The 16,131-nt window shown below is 51.9% G+C and overlaps 6 protein-coding genes across 6 annotated transcripts; 3 read left to right on the top strand and 3 right to left on the bottom strand.

The window, feature by feature from the left end:
- Nucleotides 1-56: 56 nt before the first annotated feature.
- COCSADRAFT_95303 (uncharacterized protein) lies at nucleotides 57-2,402 on the top strand (the record flags this gene model as incomplete). Its single annotated transcript, XM_007704321.1, has 3 exons — nucleotides 57-322; nucleotides 392-1,940; nucleotides 1,992-2,402. The coding sequence occupies 3 exons, from the start codon at nucleotides 57-59 to the stop codon at nucleotides 2,400-2,402; spliced, it is 2,226 nt and encodes a 741-aa protein (XP_007702511.1).
- Nucleotides 2,403-2,746: 344 nt separating this feature from the next.
- On the bottom strand, nucleotides 2,747-3,953 carry COCSADRAFT_162726 (uncharacterized protein; the record flags this gene model as incomplete). The annotated part of the gene is made up of 2 exons (XM_007704320.1): nucleotides 2,747-3,358; nucleotides 3,477-3,953. The coding sequence occupies 2 exons, from the start codon at nucleotides 3,951-3,953 to the stop codon at nucleotides 2,747-2,749; spliced, it is 1,089 nt and encodes a 362-aa protein (XP_007702510.1).
- A 1,318-nt stretch (nucleotides 3,954-5,271) lies between these two features.
- Nucleotides 5,272-7,360, bottom strand: COCSADRAFT_39002 (uncharacterized protein). Its single transcript, XM_007703979.1, has one exon. It carries the CDS (start codon nucleotides 7,321-7,323, stop codon nucleotides 5,530-5,532), a length of 1,794 nt encoding a protein of 597 aa, XP_007702169.1. The 5' UTR covers nucleotides 7,324-7,360; the 3' UTR covers nucleotides 5,272-5,529.
- A 136-nt stretch (nucleotides 7,361-7,496) lies between these two features.
- COCSADRAFT_39001 (uncharacterized protein) lies at nucleotides 7,497-9,115 on the top strand. Its single transcript, XM_007703978.1, has 3 exons — nucleotides 7,497-7,933; nucleotides 7,987-8,830; nucleotides 8,888-9,115. The coding sequence occupies exons 1-3, from the start codon at nucleotides 7,717-7,719 to the stop codon at nucleotides 9,006-9,008; spliced, it is 1,182 nt and encodes a 393-aa protein (XP_007702168.1). The 5' UTR covers nucleotides 7,497-7,716; the 3' UTR covers nucleotides 9,009-9,115.
- A 189-nt stretch (nucleotides 9,116-9,304) lies between these two features.
- COCSADRAFT_173607 (uncharacterized protein) lies at nucleotides 9,305-11,388 on the top strand (the record flags this gene model as incomplete). Its single annotated transcript, XM_007704319.1, has 3 exons — nucleotides 9,305-9,407; nucleotides 9,463-11,132; nucleotides 11,251-11,388. 3 exons carry the CDS (start codon nucleotides 9,305-9,307, stop codon nucleotides 11,386-11,388), a joined length of 1,911 nt encoding a protein of 636 aa, XP_007702509.1.
- Nucleotides 11,389-12,227: 839 nt separating this feature from the next.
- Nucleotides 12,228-15,714, bottom strand: COCSADRAFT_229331 (uncharacterized protein). The gene is made up of 3 exons (XM_007704318.1): nucleotides 15,168-15,714; nucleotides 12,474-15,084; nucleotides 12,228-12,418 (listed from the first exon to the last, which is right to left on the bottom strand). The coding sequence occupies exons 1-3, from the start codon at nucleotides 15,318-15,320 to the stop codon at nucleotides 12,276-12,278; spliced, it is 2,907 nt and encodes a 968-aa protein (XP_007702508.1). The 5' UTR covers nucleotides 15,321-15,714; the 3' UTR covers nucleotides 12,228-12,275.
- Nucleotides 15,715-16,131: the final 417 nt, after the last annotated feature.

Raw genomic sequence — 16,131 nt, 5'->3', positions numbered from 1 at the left:
CTCACCCCCGCAGGCACATTATTACCGCCATCGACACGCACGCACAGGCAGCAATCATGGCGTCGGCATACTCGAATCTGCCCATGGACGGCGACGATGAATTCGACGAGAGCCAAATCGACTTTACCGACATTGAAGAACAGTTCCAGGTCCGGCTAGATGAGGGGCTTGATGCCTTTGTCGTAATTGATGGACTGCCAGTGGTGCCCGATGACAGCAAGGGCAAGCTGATCAAGTTCGTGCTGCGCAAACTGAATAGCGTGGGCAAGGTCAAGGATGATGGTGTACATATGCCCGTAAACGAGTCGGGCAAGACGGAGGGGTACGTTGATTTCGACATGCGCACCACACACATTCGCAGACGGTGACCAAGGCACTGACGACGACACAGATATGCCTTTGTCGAATACAGCGCGCCCGCCGAGGCTGTTGCAGCAGTCAAGCAGCTCCACGGCACTCCACTCGACAAGAAGCACACCATGGCCGTGAACAAACTCACCGACATCGACCGCTACGGCAAGGAGGGCCGTATTGACGAAGAATACCACCCACCCGAGATTCCTCCGTTCGAGCAAAAAGAGCACCTGAGGTGGTGGCTCGCAGACGAGGACAGCCGCGACCAAATTGCCATGTACCGCCAGGAGAGGGTCGGTGTTTACTGGAACGAGAAGGAAGATCAGCCCGAGCAGGTTGTTGACCGTGAGAACTGGACAGAGTCGTTTATTCAGTGGTCACCACAGGGTACTTACCTCACTTCTATGCACGCCCAGGGTGTGCAACTGTGGGGAGGCAAGTCATGGAGCAGGCAAAAACGATTCGCGCATCCCGGTGTCAACCTTGTCGACTTCTCGCCTGGTGAGAACTACCTCACCACTTGGTCGCACCGCCCACTCCAGGTCGACGAGAATCACCCCGTCCCATCTCTCTCGCTCGAGGAGGATGGCAAAAACTACATCATCTGGGATATTGCCACTGGCAAGCCCCTGCGTTCTTTTGCTACCATTGATGTCCCTGGTGGCACCGATGGTGAAGGCAACCCCATCAAGAAGAAGCTACAGTGGCCTACCTTCAAGTGGTCTTCCGACGACAAGTATGTTGCACGCATGACCCAGGGCCAATCCATCTCCATCTACGAGCTTCCCCGCATGAACCTACTCGACAAGACATCAATCAAGATTGAGGGTGTTATGGACTTTGAGTGGGCTCCCGCTACCCCGCGCAGAGACGGAATCAAGACCTACGAACAACTTTTCTGCTACTGGACTCCTGAACTCGGCAGCAACCCCGCCAAGGTCGGACTCATGTCAATCCCATCCAAGGAGGTTGTGCGTACCCGTAACCTCTTCAACGTTTCTGACGCCAAGCTACACTGGCAATCAGAAGCCGCCTATGTCTGCGTCAAGGTTGACCGCCACTCCAAGTCCAAGAAGTCGCTTGCAACAAACTTGGAAATCTTCCGCGTTCGTGAAAAGGGCGTACCAGTCGAGGTTGTCGATTCTATCAAGGACACTGTCATCAACTTTGCTTGGGAACCCAAGGGCAACCGTTTCGTGCTCATCACTACTGGCGAGGTTATTCAAGGTGCTGCCGTTGGCCCCAAGACTGCTGTTTCCTTCTTCGCCACTGAAAAGCTAAAGGGAGGAGCCGTTGGAAACTTCCGCCACATCCGAACCATTGACAAGAAGAATAGCAACGCCATCTACTGGTCGCCTAAGGGACGATTTGTTGTTGTCGCTGCTCTTCAATCGCAGCAATCTTTCGAGCTCGAATTCTGGGACATGAGCTTCGACAAGCCCAAGGACGAGTCTGAGAAGGGTGACAAGGAGGTCAACGCCAACCTGCAGCTCATGGATACTGCAGAGCACTATGGTGTCACAGATATTGAGTGGGATCCTACAGGTCGTTATGTCGCTACCGTTGCTAGCGCCTTCCGTCACCGTGTACGTATAGTGATTCGATTATTGTTTTTTACTTTGCTAATTCTCTACTAGATGGAAAACGGTTACCACCTGTATGACTTCAAAGGCCAACTTCTCCGGGAAGAAGCCATCGAAGGTTTCAAGCAACTTCTCTGGCGCCCACGACCCCCGACACTGCTCTCCAAGGAAGAGCAAGCTGAGATCCGCAAGAACCTGCGCAACTACTCCAAGATCTTTGACGAACAAGATCTTGCCAAGAAGAGCTCAGCCAACAAGGCTGTTGTGGAGGCGCGTCGCGAGATGCTGCAAGAGTGGCATGAGTGGAGGGAACAGGTCACCCAGCGACTCCGCGAAGAAGGTGCAGACCTGGAACTGGCATTCCTTAAGGGAGAGACTCCTGGACAGGCAGAGGATGGTCACCAGGAGGAGATTGAGGAGATTGTGGAAGAGATTATTGAAGAGAACGAAGAGGTCATCAACTAGGATAGTCCAGGGGCGTATTGTGAGGCGGGCTGGACGTACATTAGATGAAATGATGGAAGTCGGTTTGCTGAACGAACATGTGGTTATGAGACTCGTGATATCTGTTGTATATGTTCATTGTTGAGTATCATGGTTTAGACTGAAGGATTGATGGTTCTTAGAGAAGTGTAAAGTGAGCAATCTCGAGCTGCTGAGCGAAACAATGCCAGACTGTTGGACAATGAAGAAAAAATTTTGATATTAAATCTGAATACAGATATATAGGCCTGTGGTTAGATGATATAATCGCTATAAATGTAGTTAGCATGTCCAACCATATGGCATCGAGCAAAAGAACGAAGACATCAACTCCACACCGACGGCCTCTTCCTCGCCTCAAGCCTCTCCCTATACTCACGACAACTAATCTTGATCCCCTCCTCCAACCCAACCTGCACCTCATACCCAATCAATTGCTTCGCCTTTTCAACAGAAACATAGCAATCTCTACACCCTTCGCTCACCATGCCACGACTCAAACTCGCCTCTTGCCCCGCCGCCCACGCCGTCCACTCGGCCGCAATCCCCATCCAGCGCGCCAACGTCACCGGCAACCGCACCTCAAACTTTGGCACATGACCGAACTCGCGCCAAACAGCCAAACACAGCGCCCGCGCCGTAACCGGCTCATCATTCGAAATAAACATGGCTTCCCCCGCCGCCGTGCGCGAAGTAGTGTTGGTCAACAGCAGATTCTCCACCGCCAGCACGTGCGCGTGCGCAACGTTGTCGACATAGACGTAATCTTGCAGGTTTGTCCCGGAACCGAGGATAAAAGGGGTTTGGCCTGCGTTGATGCACGCATGTATCGTGGGGATGCAGATGCGGTCTGTGGGGCCGAAAATGGGGGCTGAACGTAACGAGGTGGTTGCGAAGGAGGGGGAGTTTGAGGTTAAGACGAGGGATTCTGCGAGGGCCTTTTTGGGGGGGGAGAGGGGATTTGTGAGTGTTTGGTTGTTGATTGGTAAGAAATGGCGGGGAAAGAAGAAGAAGAAGAAAATCTGGGGGAACAAGAGGGAGGGATATTGAACATACCTTACTCTGCCCGTAACTCGTATCCGTCTTTCCCAACGGCCACGTCTCATCTGCATTCTTGAAATCCCGCGACAAATCATCACAGAGCACGGTGATACTGCTCGTGTACACAAATGCCTTGACGCCGTGCTCTTTACTCGCATCTAGCACGTTCCGTGTGCCCTCTACGTTCACTTTAAACACGGCGTCGCGGTCTTTCATGCTGTACCGCCTTGTGCCCACGTGAAAGATGCCGGCCGTGTGGATTACGGCTGTAGGCTTGGTTTCTGCGAACACTTTGGAAATAGAGGGGACATCCAGGATGTCGCAGCGTGTGTAGCGCACGCGTGGGTTGGAGCTGAAGGTTTGGGTGCCGAGGGGTGGGAGGGAGATGTCGAGGGCGGTTATTGTGTATTTTGTCGTGTTGAGTAGGGCTGAGATTATGCTGGTGCCTAGGAAACCGCTGCCGCCTGTTATGAGGATGTGAGGGGGATCCATTGCAAAGGAAAAACTATTGCTGTTTTGAATGTGGTGGGTTTAGTTGGGGGATCCGAGGAGAATGGTTTAACGGGGTTCTGGAAAGTCGCGGTACGATCCTAGGGATGTTGCTAGCTGAAAATTCTTTTCCCTGCTGATTTCTCCTTCTCTTTCAGAGTTGATTCAATGTTTTTCCGAAAAGCGGACGCGTGTAAGAAATCAAGTGTTGGGTCTGTTATGATGAGGTTACAAGTCAGACCGATGACCCGTTCGAGCCGGACCATCTGCCGTCTCTCGCCTAACCCCATCAGGTTCGATACATATTCGTCAGTGCCATTTCACGTATCAAATCTGTGGTTTTATTTGAGGTGTAATATTATTGATATTTTCTGAAAATAAAGATGCTTCTAAGGCGATATTGATATTTGGCTAATACAACATAGGAGTGCGATAGCAATATTGTGTTGTGCGCGTGACAAACAGATTATTTTTCCATTTCAACCTCATTTCCAATCACTGCAAAAATTCGTCACTCAACACCACAATAATGAAGTTGAATGAAAATGAGTGTATGAAATCTGATCATCTATGTTTTTATTTCTCTCAAGTACTAAACCTGTCCTAGGCATCCTTACCCCGCGCCTTCTCCTGGTGCCATACTGCTCGCATCACGTCCTAACCTACCACCAATGGATGCAAGACGAAGTACATTATCCCTGCCTCCATCCTCCGACCCCATACTCTCTCTTAAAAAAGCAATAGTTTAATCAAAGTATCCAGGACCTACAAAAGCTCACAGCATCCGAGCCCCTCACGCTGCCAGAAGAATACTCAATGCAAGAGTCTTGGCGACAAGACGTCGATAAATTGACCTTCATCATCTGCACCGCACCAGACCACTCCGCATGGGCTGAGAAGAAGCACATTGTACCTGGAAAGCAAGATGCGCCTGAGTGCATGATTGGAGATGTTGTAAGTCAATGGCATCACGCTTAAAAACAAGTTTGTATAAGTAACACGTGAAAACGCTTAGAACCTCTTTTTGTATCCTTATGACGACGACGATGAAGATAACGTACAGAATGAAGAGAAGAAAAACACTGAAGACATCATAGTCGGCGAACTAGAAATCATGATCGCCCAACCATCGGCTCGAGGGAAAGGCCTTGCACACGAAGCACTCCAGGCATTCATGTGGTACATTTCTTCCTCCCTGCCCGCTCTCCTCACAGAATACACAACACAAGACAAGCAAAAAAGAGCAAGCTTGCGCTACCTACGCGTCAAAATCGACAAAGACAACAAGCGTAGTCTGGCGCTGTTTGAGAAACTAGGGTTCAAGCATAGTACGGGCCCAAATTACTTTGGAGAACTGGAATTGCGAGCAGATATGCTAGATGGGGCCTTCCATATGGACAATATCGAGAAACTAGTATATAGCTCTTCATAGACGCAAAACCGAAAAGCTGGGTTTAATCTGGCCTCCATGGAGTGCAGAATTTCAGATTTGGTATCTAGATATGGAAGGAAAATGCGAATTGTACAGAAAAGAAGAACGCCCTGAAAATGCAAAAAGATGCTTTTTTTGCCCCCGGGATTACGATTCTTCTTCTTCTCCATCCTCATCTTCGTCTTCTTCATCAGCCGTGCCATTAATCAGGCTTTTCCGCGGCACTTCGAAAACGTAGATGCCGTTTTTGACTTTACCGGACATCCATCTTGCTAGTCTTGGCTCCTTGCCTACTGCTGCTACAATGCATAACCCGTCTTTGCCCCGGTCGCCTCGTTCCTGTATTGAGAGTCCGTTGACGATGCCTCGAATCAGAATTGGACTATCGTCACTATTGCCGTCCATTGTTGCATCCTCATCGAGAGGGACACGTCCCACCTTTCCAATCGGCTCAATACTCCTTTTGTCGTCGGTGATTTTCCAAGCACGTATCCAGCCATCCCAGCTCGCTGTAAGGACAAGATTGGCAAACGGCACCGTAGCGAGCGCGGTAACGTATCTTGGTAAACGCGGTCCTGGTTTGACCGAAGTGATGGCGTCGTGATTAGCCGACATTTCTTCTGCCGCAAGTGGTGGATCACGGCCATGCGTAAGCGGGTAGGTGAAAAGAGGCTTCTTCCTGGTGACTGACCACAACGAGAGGGCGCCATTATCAGAAGCTGTAACAAACAAGCTGGCATCAAGGAGGCCAACACAGTCAATAGAACCTTCTGCGTAAGCAATGGGCGTATCGTCATCGTTGGGGTGTGTGCCGTTGGCCATTCCATCCTTTGCATCTTCTCCGTCAACATTCTTGCCAAAGCGGCCTTTGCGCAGCTTATCCATGCCCTTTTGTCTTGCTGTGCCACCACCATGGAATACCAACTGGTTCTCCTCGACAACTCTCCATAGACGGGCAGTGCGGTCTCGAGCACCGACACTAACACACGTCTCTTGATTGATCTCCAGTCCACCAGCAACTCCAATGACAGCGTCTTGGTGTCCCACAAGTGTCTCAATGTATGCAGACTCTGGAGCACTCCACACAATGACGGCACGATCTGCTCCACCCGAAAACAGTTGGTCAGTACCTCGTCGAAACGAAAGCGAAAGGACAGCATCACGATGGCGAGTGAACAAATGGCGGGGCGTGAGAGTACCGGCATCCCAAATAATTAGTCGGGCATGCATGTCGCCAGTAGCCAGATATTTTCCAGAATCCGATATAGCAATGGACACAATCTCGCCAGTGTGGCCAAGGTAGGCCCTATCGCCCTTCTTGTTCTTGTTTCCTTTGCGCCAGAGGAGTCGTTTGGGAGTTCTACGCGGCGTGATGTTGGTTGGACGAGAGGCATCTGGCGCGTACGATTTCGGGTCGGCAATCTCCCACTTTTCTACGACAAGGTCTTTGCTGACAGTCCACGCATACGGCAGCTTGACGGCACAGCCTGTTATCGCCTTTTGCAGGCCCGAGTAGCCAGCAGCATGCGATGCGCGCTCAAAGTCCAATTCGTCGGCTATGGAGCGGTAGATCTTTCCCTTGCCCTCTGCGACGTCCTCCTTAAGTCTTTCTGCGATGAGGTCCTTGTCAATCTGCTCAGCGTCGAAGCCCACCTCTTGCTCGACCTCGCTACGGATGTTTTCCAGATAACGCTCTGCCAGTCGGAGGCGCTTTTCGGCGGCTGTCTCATTCTCGTCTTCGGAAGTCTCGTCACTGTCATTGTCATCGTCAAAGACGGGTCCGCCCTCGTCGTCGGAGGCGTCGCTGCCGCTGATAGAGTCTTCTCGCTGGGCGCGGCGGGCATTGGCGTCGGTGTTGCGCCTCTTGGGAGCGCTGGATGTAGCTTCGGATCGCTTCCGTTTCCGCTGCGAAGCGGGGGTGGTGAAGAAGGAGGAGGACATGATGGCAAGGTCGTGGTTGTGAGCGACAGAGGCCCTTGGTGGATTCCAGATGCGACCTGAAAAATGGTCGGCCAACTTTTTTTCCAACGCCGACTGGGATGGGAGCTGCCACCGCCGCGGAGGTCTTGGCGCACGTGCACCTTGAGCGCGCTCATTCCGCCGCCGCGTTGGGGCACATCATCGACTCCATCACCGCCATCATCGTCGTTTGTTACAAATCACCTTTGCTTTCCCGCCCCTCCTCGGTTCCTATTCCCCAGATCGAACTAATCCCCCCGTCCGGCCGTTACCCTCAGGAAGAGGCACCCGCTGCAGCAAACCCAGCCATTATCCATCTACGCAGCACCGCCCTTCACTTATCCACCACCCACCCACAGACATACACAGCCCACCATGAGTGGCAGTGGCGACCAAGAACGCGAGCATGCGCTTGAAGCCTACAAGTCCAAGCTCCTCGAGTCAAGAGAGTGGGAGGCCAAGCTCAAGGCGTTGCGACTAGAGATAAAAGGTCTACAGCATGACTTTGACGTATCGGAGGAGAACATCAAGGCGCTGCAGAGTGTTGGTCAGATAATAGGCGAGGTGCTCAAGCAGTTGGATGAGGAGCGATGTACGTTGTATCAAAGACTCCGCCACTCTCAAATGCTAATCCGGCGTCTGCAGTCATTGTCAAGGCATCATCCGGCCCCCGCTATGTAGTCGGATGCCGGTCAAAGGTCGATAAGGCCAAGCTCAAACAGGGAACACGCGTTGCCCTCGACATGACAACCCTTACCATAATGCGCATGCTGCCCCGCGAAGTCGATCCCCTCGTCTACAACATGTCGTTGGAAGACCCCGGCCAGGTCAGTTTTGGTGGAATTGGTGGTCTGAATGAGCAGATTCGCGAGCTCCGTGAAGTCATTGAGCTGCCACTCAAGAACCCCGAGCTATTCCTGCGAGTAGGCATCAAGCCGCCAAAGGGTGTGCTGCTCTACGGACCCCCAGGTACCGGAAAGACGCTGCTGGCCCGTGCCGTGGCGAGCAGTCTGGAGACCAACTTCCTCAAGGTTGTTTCGTCGGCCATTGTCGACAAGTACATTGGCGAGTCGGCGCGTTTGATCCGTGAAATGTTTGGCTACGCAAAGGAGCACGAACCCTGCATCATCTTCATGGACGAGATTGACGCCATTGGTGGTCGACGTTTCTCTGAAGGTACATCAGCAGATCGTGAGATTCAGCGAACCCTCATGGAGCTACTGAACCAGCTGGATGGTTTCGATTACCTTGGTCAGACCAAGATCATCATGGCAACCAATCGACCAGATACCCTCGACCCCGCCTTATTGCGTGCTGGACGTCTTGACCGCAAGCTCGAGATTCCCCTGCCAAACGAAGTTGGACGTCTGGAGATTCTGAAGATCCACTCTGGAAGTGTTGTCACAGATGGTGAGATTGACTTTGAGAGCATTGTCAAGATGAGCGATGGATTCAACGGTGCCGATTTGCGCAACGTCGTAACAGAAGCGTAAGTACTCTTGCTTGAACTAGAGAAATAGAGACAATAGGTGCTAACATTTTCCAGCGGTCTCTTCGCTATCAAGGACTACCGAGACTCAATCAACCAGGACGATTTCAACAAAGCAGTCCGGAAGATGGCCGAGTCAAAGAAGCTCGAGGGCAAGCTAGATTACCAGAAGTTGTAGATTGTGATGCTAATCACATTACGGCCGTGATGAGGGTAGAGCGATGGGCATCATGTACGATAGTACGGGACGATGACATGGCAATATTAATAAATAAACTGCCCAAATTCTGTTTGACTCTACATACGTTATCACGTGGTGTTCCTGGGTGACGTATGTTCATTAGCTTAGAATTTAAGACCGGCCATAGTAACGCACGTGACAGCGCGCTCTAGCGAAATGCAGCCCCGGCCGTCGAGTATGTGAGAAGATGTTGGGTAAACACGCCAACGGCATTTTCCTACAACACAATAGACATGGACGGGTCGCAGTCGCCAACTAAGCCAAAGCGCTCTCGCGCCGAAATGGAGGCCGAAAGCAGCATATCTGCAAAGGAATCTGCAGTGCAGGCTCACGAAGGTACCATCAGCCCGTGTTGTATGCGCGCAACTTTCTCTAACACTGTATTCTGTAGATGATACATCTTCCGACGACGACGACTTTGGGCCCGCCCTTCCTTCCTCTGCGCCGAAAAAGAAGAAACGCAAACTGCCTTATGAAAAGCTCTACGTTGCTGCGCTGCCTGGCGCAACCCGCTACTCCAAATCACTCATGCACCGCGAACAACTGTGCTTCACCACATTTACTCCCCACACCGACTTTCTCATCACCAGCTCCATCGATGGCGTTGTTAAGTTTTGGAAAAAGGTCTTTGGAGGCATCGAGTTTGTTAAAGAGTTTCGCGCCCATAGTGGTGAGATCAAGTCTGTCAACGTGAGCGCAGACGGTCGCAGCTTTGCGACTGCTGGCGCGGACAAGACTATCAAGATCTTTGACGTCGTCACATTCGACCTGCTAGCTATGTTGACCTTGGATTATGCTCCTCTGGCTGTTTGCTGGCTGCATGGCCGAGGCGCAAGCTTCCCCCAACTAGCTGTCAGCTCGGAAGAGAACAGCTGGATCCGTATATACGATGGCAGGGGTGAGAATCCGGAGCCGCTACATGTCTTGAAAAGTGTGCATAGAGCGCCTGTAAGTCTCATGGCGTACAACAACGACTACGACTGCGTAGTGAGCGTGGACCAAGGCGGTATGGTGGAGTACTGGAGACCAAATGGAAACTATGAGAAACCAGACAATGTGTGGTCTTTGAAGAGCTCGACAAGTCTGTTTGAGTTCAAAAAGTCCAAATGCGTCCCTTCTTCGCTCACCGTTTCGCCCACTGGCAAGCAATTTGCTACATTTTCGTTTCCTGACCGCAAGATCCGCGTGTTTGACTTTGCGTCGGGAAAGCTGCACCGAACCTATGACGAATCCATTGAAACGATGACGAGCATGCAACAGGCTGGGACTGCGGTTCAGCATCTCGAAGACATGGAGTTTGGGCGAAGAATAGGCATCGAGAGAGAACTTGACCAGCCGTGGGTGCGAAGCCGCATGAATGTCATTTTCGATGAGACGAGCAATTTCATTCTCTACGGCAGCATGTACGGCGTAAAAGTCATCAACACGGTGACCAACAAGCTCGTCAAGCTCTACGGCCAAGAAGAGTCGATCCGCCCACTATGGCTATGTCTCTACCAAGGCCAACCCGAGAAGAAAGGAGTCGTCACAGTCGAAATGGCAGCAAGTGAGAACCCGCTGCTACAAGAAGCCGAAGCCCGAGATGCCATGCTGGTATCTACAGGATCCGGCAAAGTCCGCTTTTACATGTACACCAACGACTCGACCGTCTCCAAGTCCGTCCGCGACGTGCAAAACGAAAAGCCGCGCACCGCAAACGCGAACAAGAAGAACGACGAAAAGGCTCTCGCAGCAACCGGTACAACAGCTACCTTGCACACAACTTATGGCGACATCACGATCCGCCTCTTCCCCGATGCGGCCCCCAAAGCCGTGGAGAACTTTGTCACTCATGCCCGCAACGGCTACTACAACAACGTCATTTTCCACCGCGTCATCCGCAAATTCATGATCCAAACGGGTGATCCCCTGGGCGACGGCACGGGCGGCGAAAGCATCTGGGGCAAGGAATTCGCAGATGAGTTTTCCAACCTCAAGCACGACAAGCCGTATACAGTTAGCATGGCGAATGCGGGACCTAATTCAAACGGAAGTCAGTTTTTTATTACAACGGAGAAGACGGTAAGTTCATTTTTTTTTACAAATATATATACACCCTCCTCCCTCCCTCCATCCCTTACCTTCAATGTGTTCGAAATTGTGATGAATATGACAAGCTAATTAATTCTCGTCGTGTCAGCCGTGGCTCGATAACAAGCATACGATTTTCGGGCGCGCAATTGCAGGCATGGACGTTGTGCATAAGATTGAGAATACCAAAGTGTACAAGGAGAAGCCGGAGGAGGATATCAAGATTATCAATATTTCGGTTTCTTAATGCTACCATATCAAGGTAGTTGATATACATATATATTTATATACACGAGAAAGCCGTATGCTCAAGAGTCAAAAACACCGGACGACGCTGGGAAAGAAAAAGAGTAAACGGTTTTTTGTTATTAACAATTTTGACGAGAGAATGGAGATGATAAGACAAAAGTTTGGAGCTAGCTCTCTCTCTCTCTCTCTCTCTCTCTGCAACGAGAGAATATCGATACGTGGCACAATATATATATATATGCTCTGGCAAACCCAATCAACGTCGGTAGGGAAGAGGAGGGGAAGTTGCACAAGGACGATGAAGTTCAAGTGAACAAAGCTGTCAATAACTCGCTTCACCACCCAAATTCAGGAACTCTATTAAATATCCAAATTCCACACCATAATGCAAGTTGCCTTTCTCTCTCTCTCTCGGAAATAAATCCCCTTTGTGCCCGAAAAAAAAAACGCCCGCAGAAATATGACCCACAAATACATCGTCAATCAGTTTGAACAAAAAAGTAGAAAGAAAGGAAGGAAAAAATAGAGGCAAAAAACGCTTTCAGCACAATTTGGCTGTCGAGATATGGAGAGAGAAAAAACAAGAATGAAACAAAAAAAATCTGGTATCATGTTCATACGCCCCAAGCGCCCCCTCTCTCTCCCATATGGCGCCTTCAAGCAAACCCCATCAGGAAACAAAAACAAAAACAACGCACTTTGTCTGTGCAAGCAAGCCATGAGTGGAGAATCGCTCAAATGTGAGCAAAGAAGTAGAGCCAAAAAGGGAGCAATGAAGCGTCTCATGTAGAGTTGGGAAGCGCCGAACGGATGCAATGCTAGATGGAACAGTGGGCCTGACGTGATGTATATGTGTGTATGTGCTTGTGCAATTCCTTAGTGCACTTACTTCGCCGCCGCTGGTGAAGGCGAGTTGCGGCCGACAGGGTGAGGCGAAGGAGCACCGGTAATTGAAGAACGCTTTTGGGTTTTGAGAGCATCGAGCTTCTTCTTGAGCGCCTTTTGGCGGCTCTTCATTTGTTCGAGAACTAGACAATGTTAGTTGGGCAGCTTCTGATAATCATGATTGTGAAAAACACGTACGCTTTTGTATTGACCTTCGGTCTTCACCGTCGAGTCCATTGATTTCCTCCGCGTCAGATTTGTGACCTGGTACGTCTTCTTCTTCCTCGAGGACAGCTTGAAGCATAGTGATCGCAGTCCAATAGTTGATGTCGCAATCGGCCAGGTTGTGACCTGTGAGCTCGTCGATGGCGGCTTGACGGCTCATCTCAAGAGAACGGTCGTACAGTAGCTTTTCGGCAGTAACCCCAGTGGTAAGCAGAATGTTCTCAGCAGAGCCCACGGCAGTCGCTGAGCCTGACGCTGCGGACTGGTTCTGAGGATGACTGGGGTGGTCAGGTGGCAATTGCTGCTGTGCTTGCTTAAGCTTGCGAGCAACGATTTCTGATTTGACACAGCACTCGTTGAAGCGATCTCGCATCCAAGAAACGACCTGACCGAGCTTGGCGTTTGTACGACTAGTTCCGTCGAGCCCGCTATGGCGACGAGTTCGATTCCAATAGCTTCCGGTGAGGTCCATGGCCTTGTTTAGCATAGCGAGTGTCTTGACGAACAAGACCAAGGCTTCCTCGGAAATCAGGAGGATAGTGTCAGGCGTGAGGTCTTCATCGTCTTCGTCGTCTTCGATGACATCGTTGCTTGGCTTGCGAGCAACCCCTGTGGACCCGTCACCCAAGGCCGGGTCACTTGGTGCAACAGGGACTAGTTGACTGTACTTTACTTCAGCAAAACCATAGACAACGTGGCTGAGTTGTGCCAGATCCTCGATCCTTCGAACTGTGAACGAGTCCTCGTCTTTGCTGACCATCTTGCCCCCGTCACCAACAAGCAGTATACTGCTTTGCGCGGTGGGGTATGCTGGGAACGCCGAGTATCCTTGGGGCGGCGGTGATACGCCTTTCATGATGGGTGGTGAAAGTCCAAGTCCTCGGATATTGACCATGTTCATGGCCTTGGATAGAGCAGAAGTTGCTGTTTCAAAGCTGGGCCGGTATTGTCTTCGACTGTATGAGCCAGTGCGTTGATGTGTGATTGTGGGCTTTTGCTGGATCTGGATAGCTTTTGAAGGGACCGCACCAGTAGTCGATGTGGGAGAGCCTTGTGTTGTCGACCGTCGTTTGATCGGGGTATCCCTATACATTGGTCGATCTTGCTGTGTTTGTGGGCTGTTGGCAATTTCGTCTGCGAGAGCGTCAATTTCTACACGACGCTTCTCCACAAACACAAAACCCTCGTCTAAAGCGTTATCCTGTGCAGCTCGCTCAGCCGCCTCTCGTAGTACTTCAGCTCTTTGCGGAATACGCTCACGGTCGAGATGCTCTTTCAAACCGACAGGTGGCGGTGCTGGTTCATCGCGAGAGTGTCTGCGTCTGTTACTAAGTGCGGTACCCTGCGCAGCCTGGTCTTGCAGGGTTGCGGTGCGCGCTGGTGCCGTTGCAGCATTGCCAAGAGGTGGGCGTCGATGGTCGCGATAAGATGCGCGCTCCTCACTAGGATCGACTGGCGTAATGCTGGACCTTCGGGCAGAAGCCGGTATCGGCGGGGTGTTTGAGTAGTTTCCAGAAACCGGTCTAGAGCTTGGCCGCGAGGAAGGCCTGTTCCTGGGCGATGAACCATACGGACTATCCGAAGCTGGGCGATCCATCTCGGCAGGCGCTTTCTGAGTTTGTCTTGGTTGCTCAATAAGCGGTTCCAAGGCAGAGGTTTGGAGGCGTTCAGAAGCCTGCATGGATCCGGGCAAATCCTCGTCCACCATTCCAGGGATCTCGTCGCGAATGACAGTGTCTGCAAAGAAGGACTCATAAGACATGCGTTCCGTTGGCTTCCGCTTAAGTAGGGCGCGAATCAGATTCTTCATAGCCCGGGTGCAAACAAGGCCTTCTGGGAACCGAACCTGGTCCTTGCGTTCTTCAATCTTGCGCAGCAGCTCGACGTGGTTGTTGGCCCTGAAAGGAGGACGAGCGCACATCATCTCAAACAGAACGGTACCTACAGACCACAGATCAGCTTTTGCATCGTACTTTTCGTATCGCAGAATCTCCGGAGCCATGTAGAGCGGAGAGCCACAGAGGGTTTCCGCCAGCGAGGTTGTCGGCAGAATCCTAGCAAAGCCGAAATCAGCAATCTTAAGCATTGGCAGCGAGGCGATTCCAGTAGCGGGTATCAATGAGTTCGCGCTAGCGGCGAGAGGCATTCGTTCGAGAGTTCCGCTTTGCGAGTAGAACATGGAGGACGGGTTTAAAAGCAGGTTCTGTGGTTTCAAATCACGATGAATGTAATTCTTGGACCTTAAAAACTCCAGGGCACTCGCCATCTGCTTGGCAAAGTGTCGAACAACCACCTCGTTCAGACCCCCGACTGCGGGATTGGGGTACTTTTCTATCATGCGCTGTGTCTGGGGGTGGTTGACCAGATCGGTGCGCTTCTTGATGAAGGCTGAAAGGTCTCCAAGCTCGCAGAACTCCATGATGATGTGCATGCGCGAGGGCGCTTCTTGACAGTCAATGAGCGATACTATGTGGGGGTGGTGGAGGCTGCGGAGGATGGTGATTTCGGAGACAAGGTTGTCCTTGAGCTTTTTGTTGAGCTTGTTCATGTTGACCGACTTGATGGCGACGGATTGGCGCTTTTCCTGTACACGACCGTCTGGTTAGCGACGGATGCCTATGTTTAGGTACGGAGAAGGCATGGGCAGCAGAAGCAGCAGTAACGTACAATGTGAATACCACGGTAGACTTCGGCAAAGCTGCCCTTGCCAATGTGGTGCAGGCGCTTGAACTTGCCAATGATCTGCTCTGAGCCTGGGGCAGCAGATGTAGATGGGGATGCCCCCGAGCGACGGGGGGCATGAGAGCTTGGTGAAGCCATGATGGCAGCACGGGTTATGCTGCCTGGCTCGGCGTCGATGGTGAGTGTGTATGTATTACAGGTGGTGGTGGTTGGTGTGGTGGTAGAGGAGGAGGAGGTGGTGGTGGTGGTGAGATGGGCTGTTAGGCGTGGGGTGGTGGTCGGGAAGTGGCTACCAGCGGAGATGCAGGTACAGGGTAGGCGTGAGCGAGTTGTACATGAGCTGTTGGGGGGTAGCGGGGCGGTGGTTGTGTTGTCGGGACGCGGAGGTGTTGTCGGCTGTATGCGGTGCTATCGATAGTGGTGACGGGGACGCGAGGCGAGACGAGACGCAGGGTGGCGGCGAGACGTTGGCGCGAGGTCCGAGGGTTTATGGGCAATGCACAGCGACGGGGATGGTGAAAGCGACAGCGACAGTAGGGAGGAGGAGGATGAGGAGGAGTAGAGGGCAGTGAGCAGTGAGCAGTCGAGTGGCTTGGGAGGTTTAGGTAGACAGACGGTTGAGTGTAGGGTCCCCAGGCTCGACTCGCAGTCATGGGGCAGGGCTTAGCGCGCCGCTAGCGCTGCCTTGATAGGACTGATAACGACGCGTGCGAGACGAGGCGCCTCTATGGCTGCACCGACGACACGAGCATACTACCGCCCATGTCTGACACACAGCAATGTACACATCGACTCTACTGATGCTCGCTCGTATGCCCGTGTGGCCCGCCCCGTGGCGCCCTCGTCGAGTCCGCCCTTTGGCCATGGGCACTGCCTTGCTTGCCTGGTACCAGGCGACAAGAGGGGCCTCATCATGTGGCCGGCGGCATGACCACAGCGCACGCCATTC

This window comes from Bipolaris sorokiniana, assembly GCF_000338995.1.
Source record: "Bipolaris sorokiniana ND90Pr unplaced genomic scaffold COCSAscaffold_11, whole genome shotgun sequence".
Taxonomy (NCBI): domain Eukaryota; kingdom Fungi; phylum Ascomycota; class Dothideomycetes; order Pleosporales; family Pleosporaceae; genus Bipolaris; species Bipolaris sorokiniana.
Note: the sequence above shows the minus strand (reverse complement) of the source record. Positions and strands in the feature narration are given on the sequence as shown.

Bases quoted from the DNA above. Each gene is read 5' to 3' on its own strand.
- COCSADRAFT_39002 (XM_007703979.1), bottom strand. From the start codon at position 7,323: ATGTCCTCCTCCTTCTTCACCACCCCCGCTTCGCAGCGGAAACGGAAG.
- COCSADRAFT_39001 (XM_007703978.1), top strand. From the start codon at position 7,717: ATGAGTGGCAGTGGCGACCAAGAACGCGAGCATGCGCTTGAAGCCTAC. The intron at 7,934-7,986 runs GTACGTTGTATC...CGGCGTCTGCAG, and splicing joins GCAGTTGGATGAGGAGCGAT to TCATTGTCAAGGCATCATCC. The intron at 8,831-8,887 runs GTAAGTACTCTT...AACATTTTCCAG, and splicing joins CGCAACGTCGTAACAGAAGC to CGGTCTCTTCGCTATCAAGG.
- COCSADRAFT_229331 (XM_007704318.1), bottom strand. From the start codon at position 15,320: ATGGCTTCACCAAGCTCTCATGCCCCCCGTCGCTCGGGGGCATCCCCA. The intron at 15,085-15,167 runs GTACGTTACTGC...GGTCGTGTACAG, and splicing joins TCTACCGTGGTATTCACATT to GAAAAGCGCCAATCCGTCGC. The intron at 12,419-12,473 runs GTACGTGTTTTT...AACATTGTCTAG, and splicing joins CCGAAGGTCAATACAAAAGC to TTCTCGAACAAATGAAGAGC.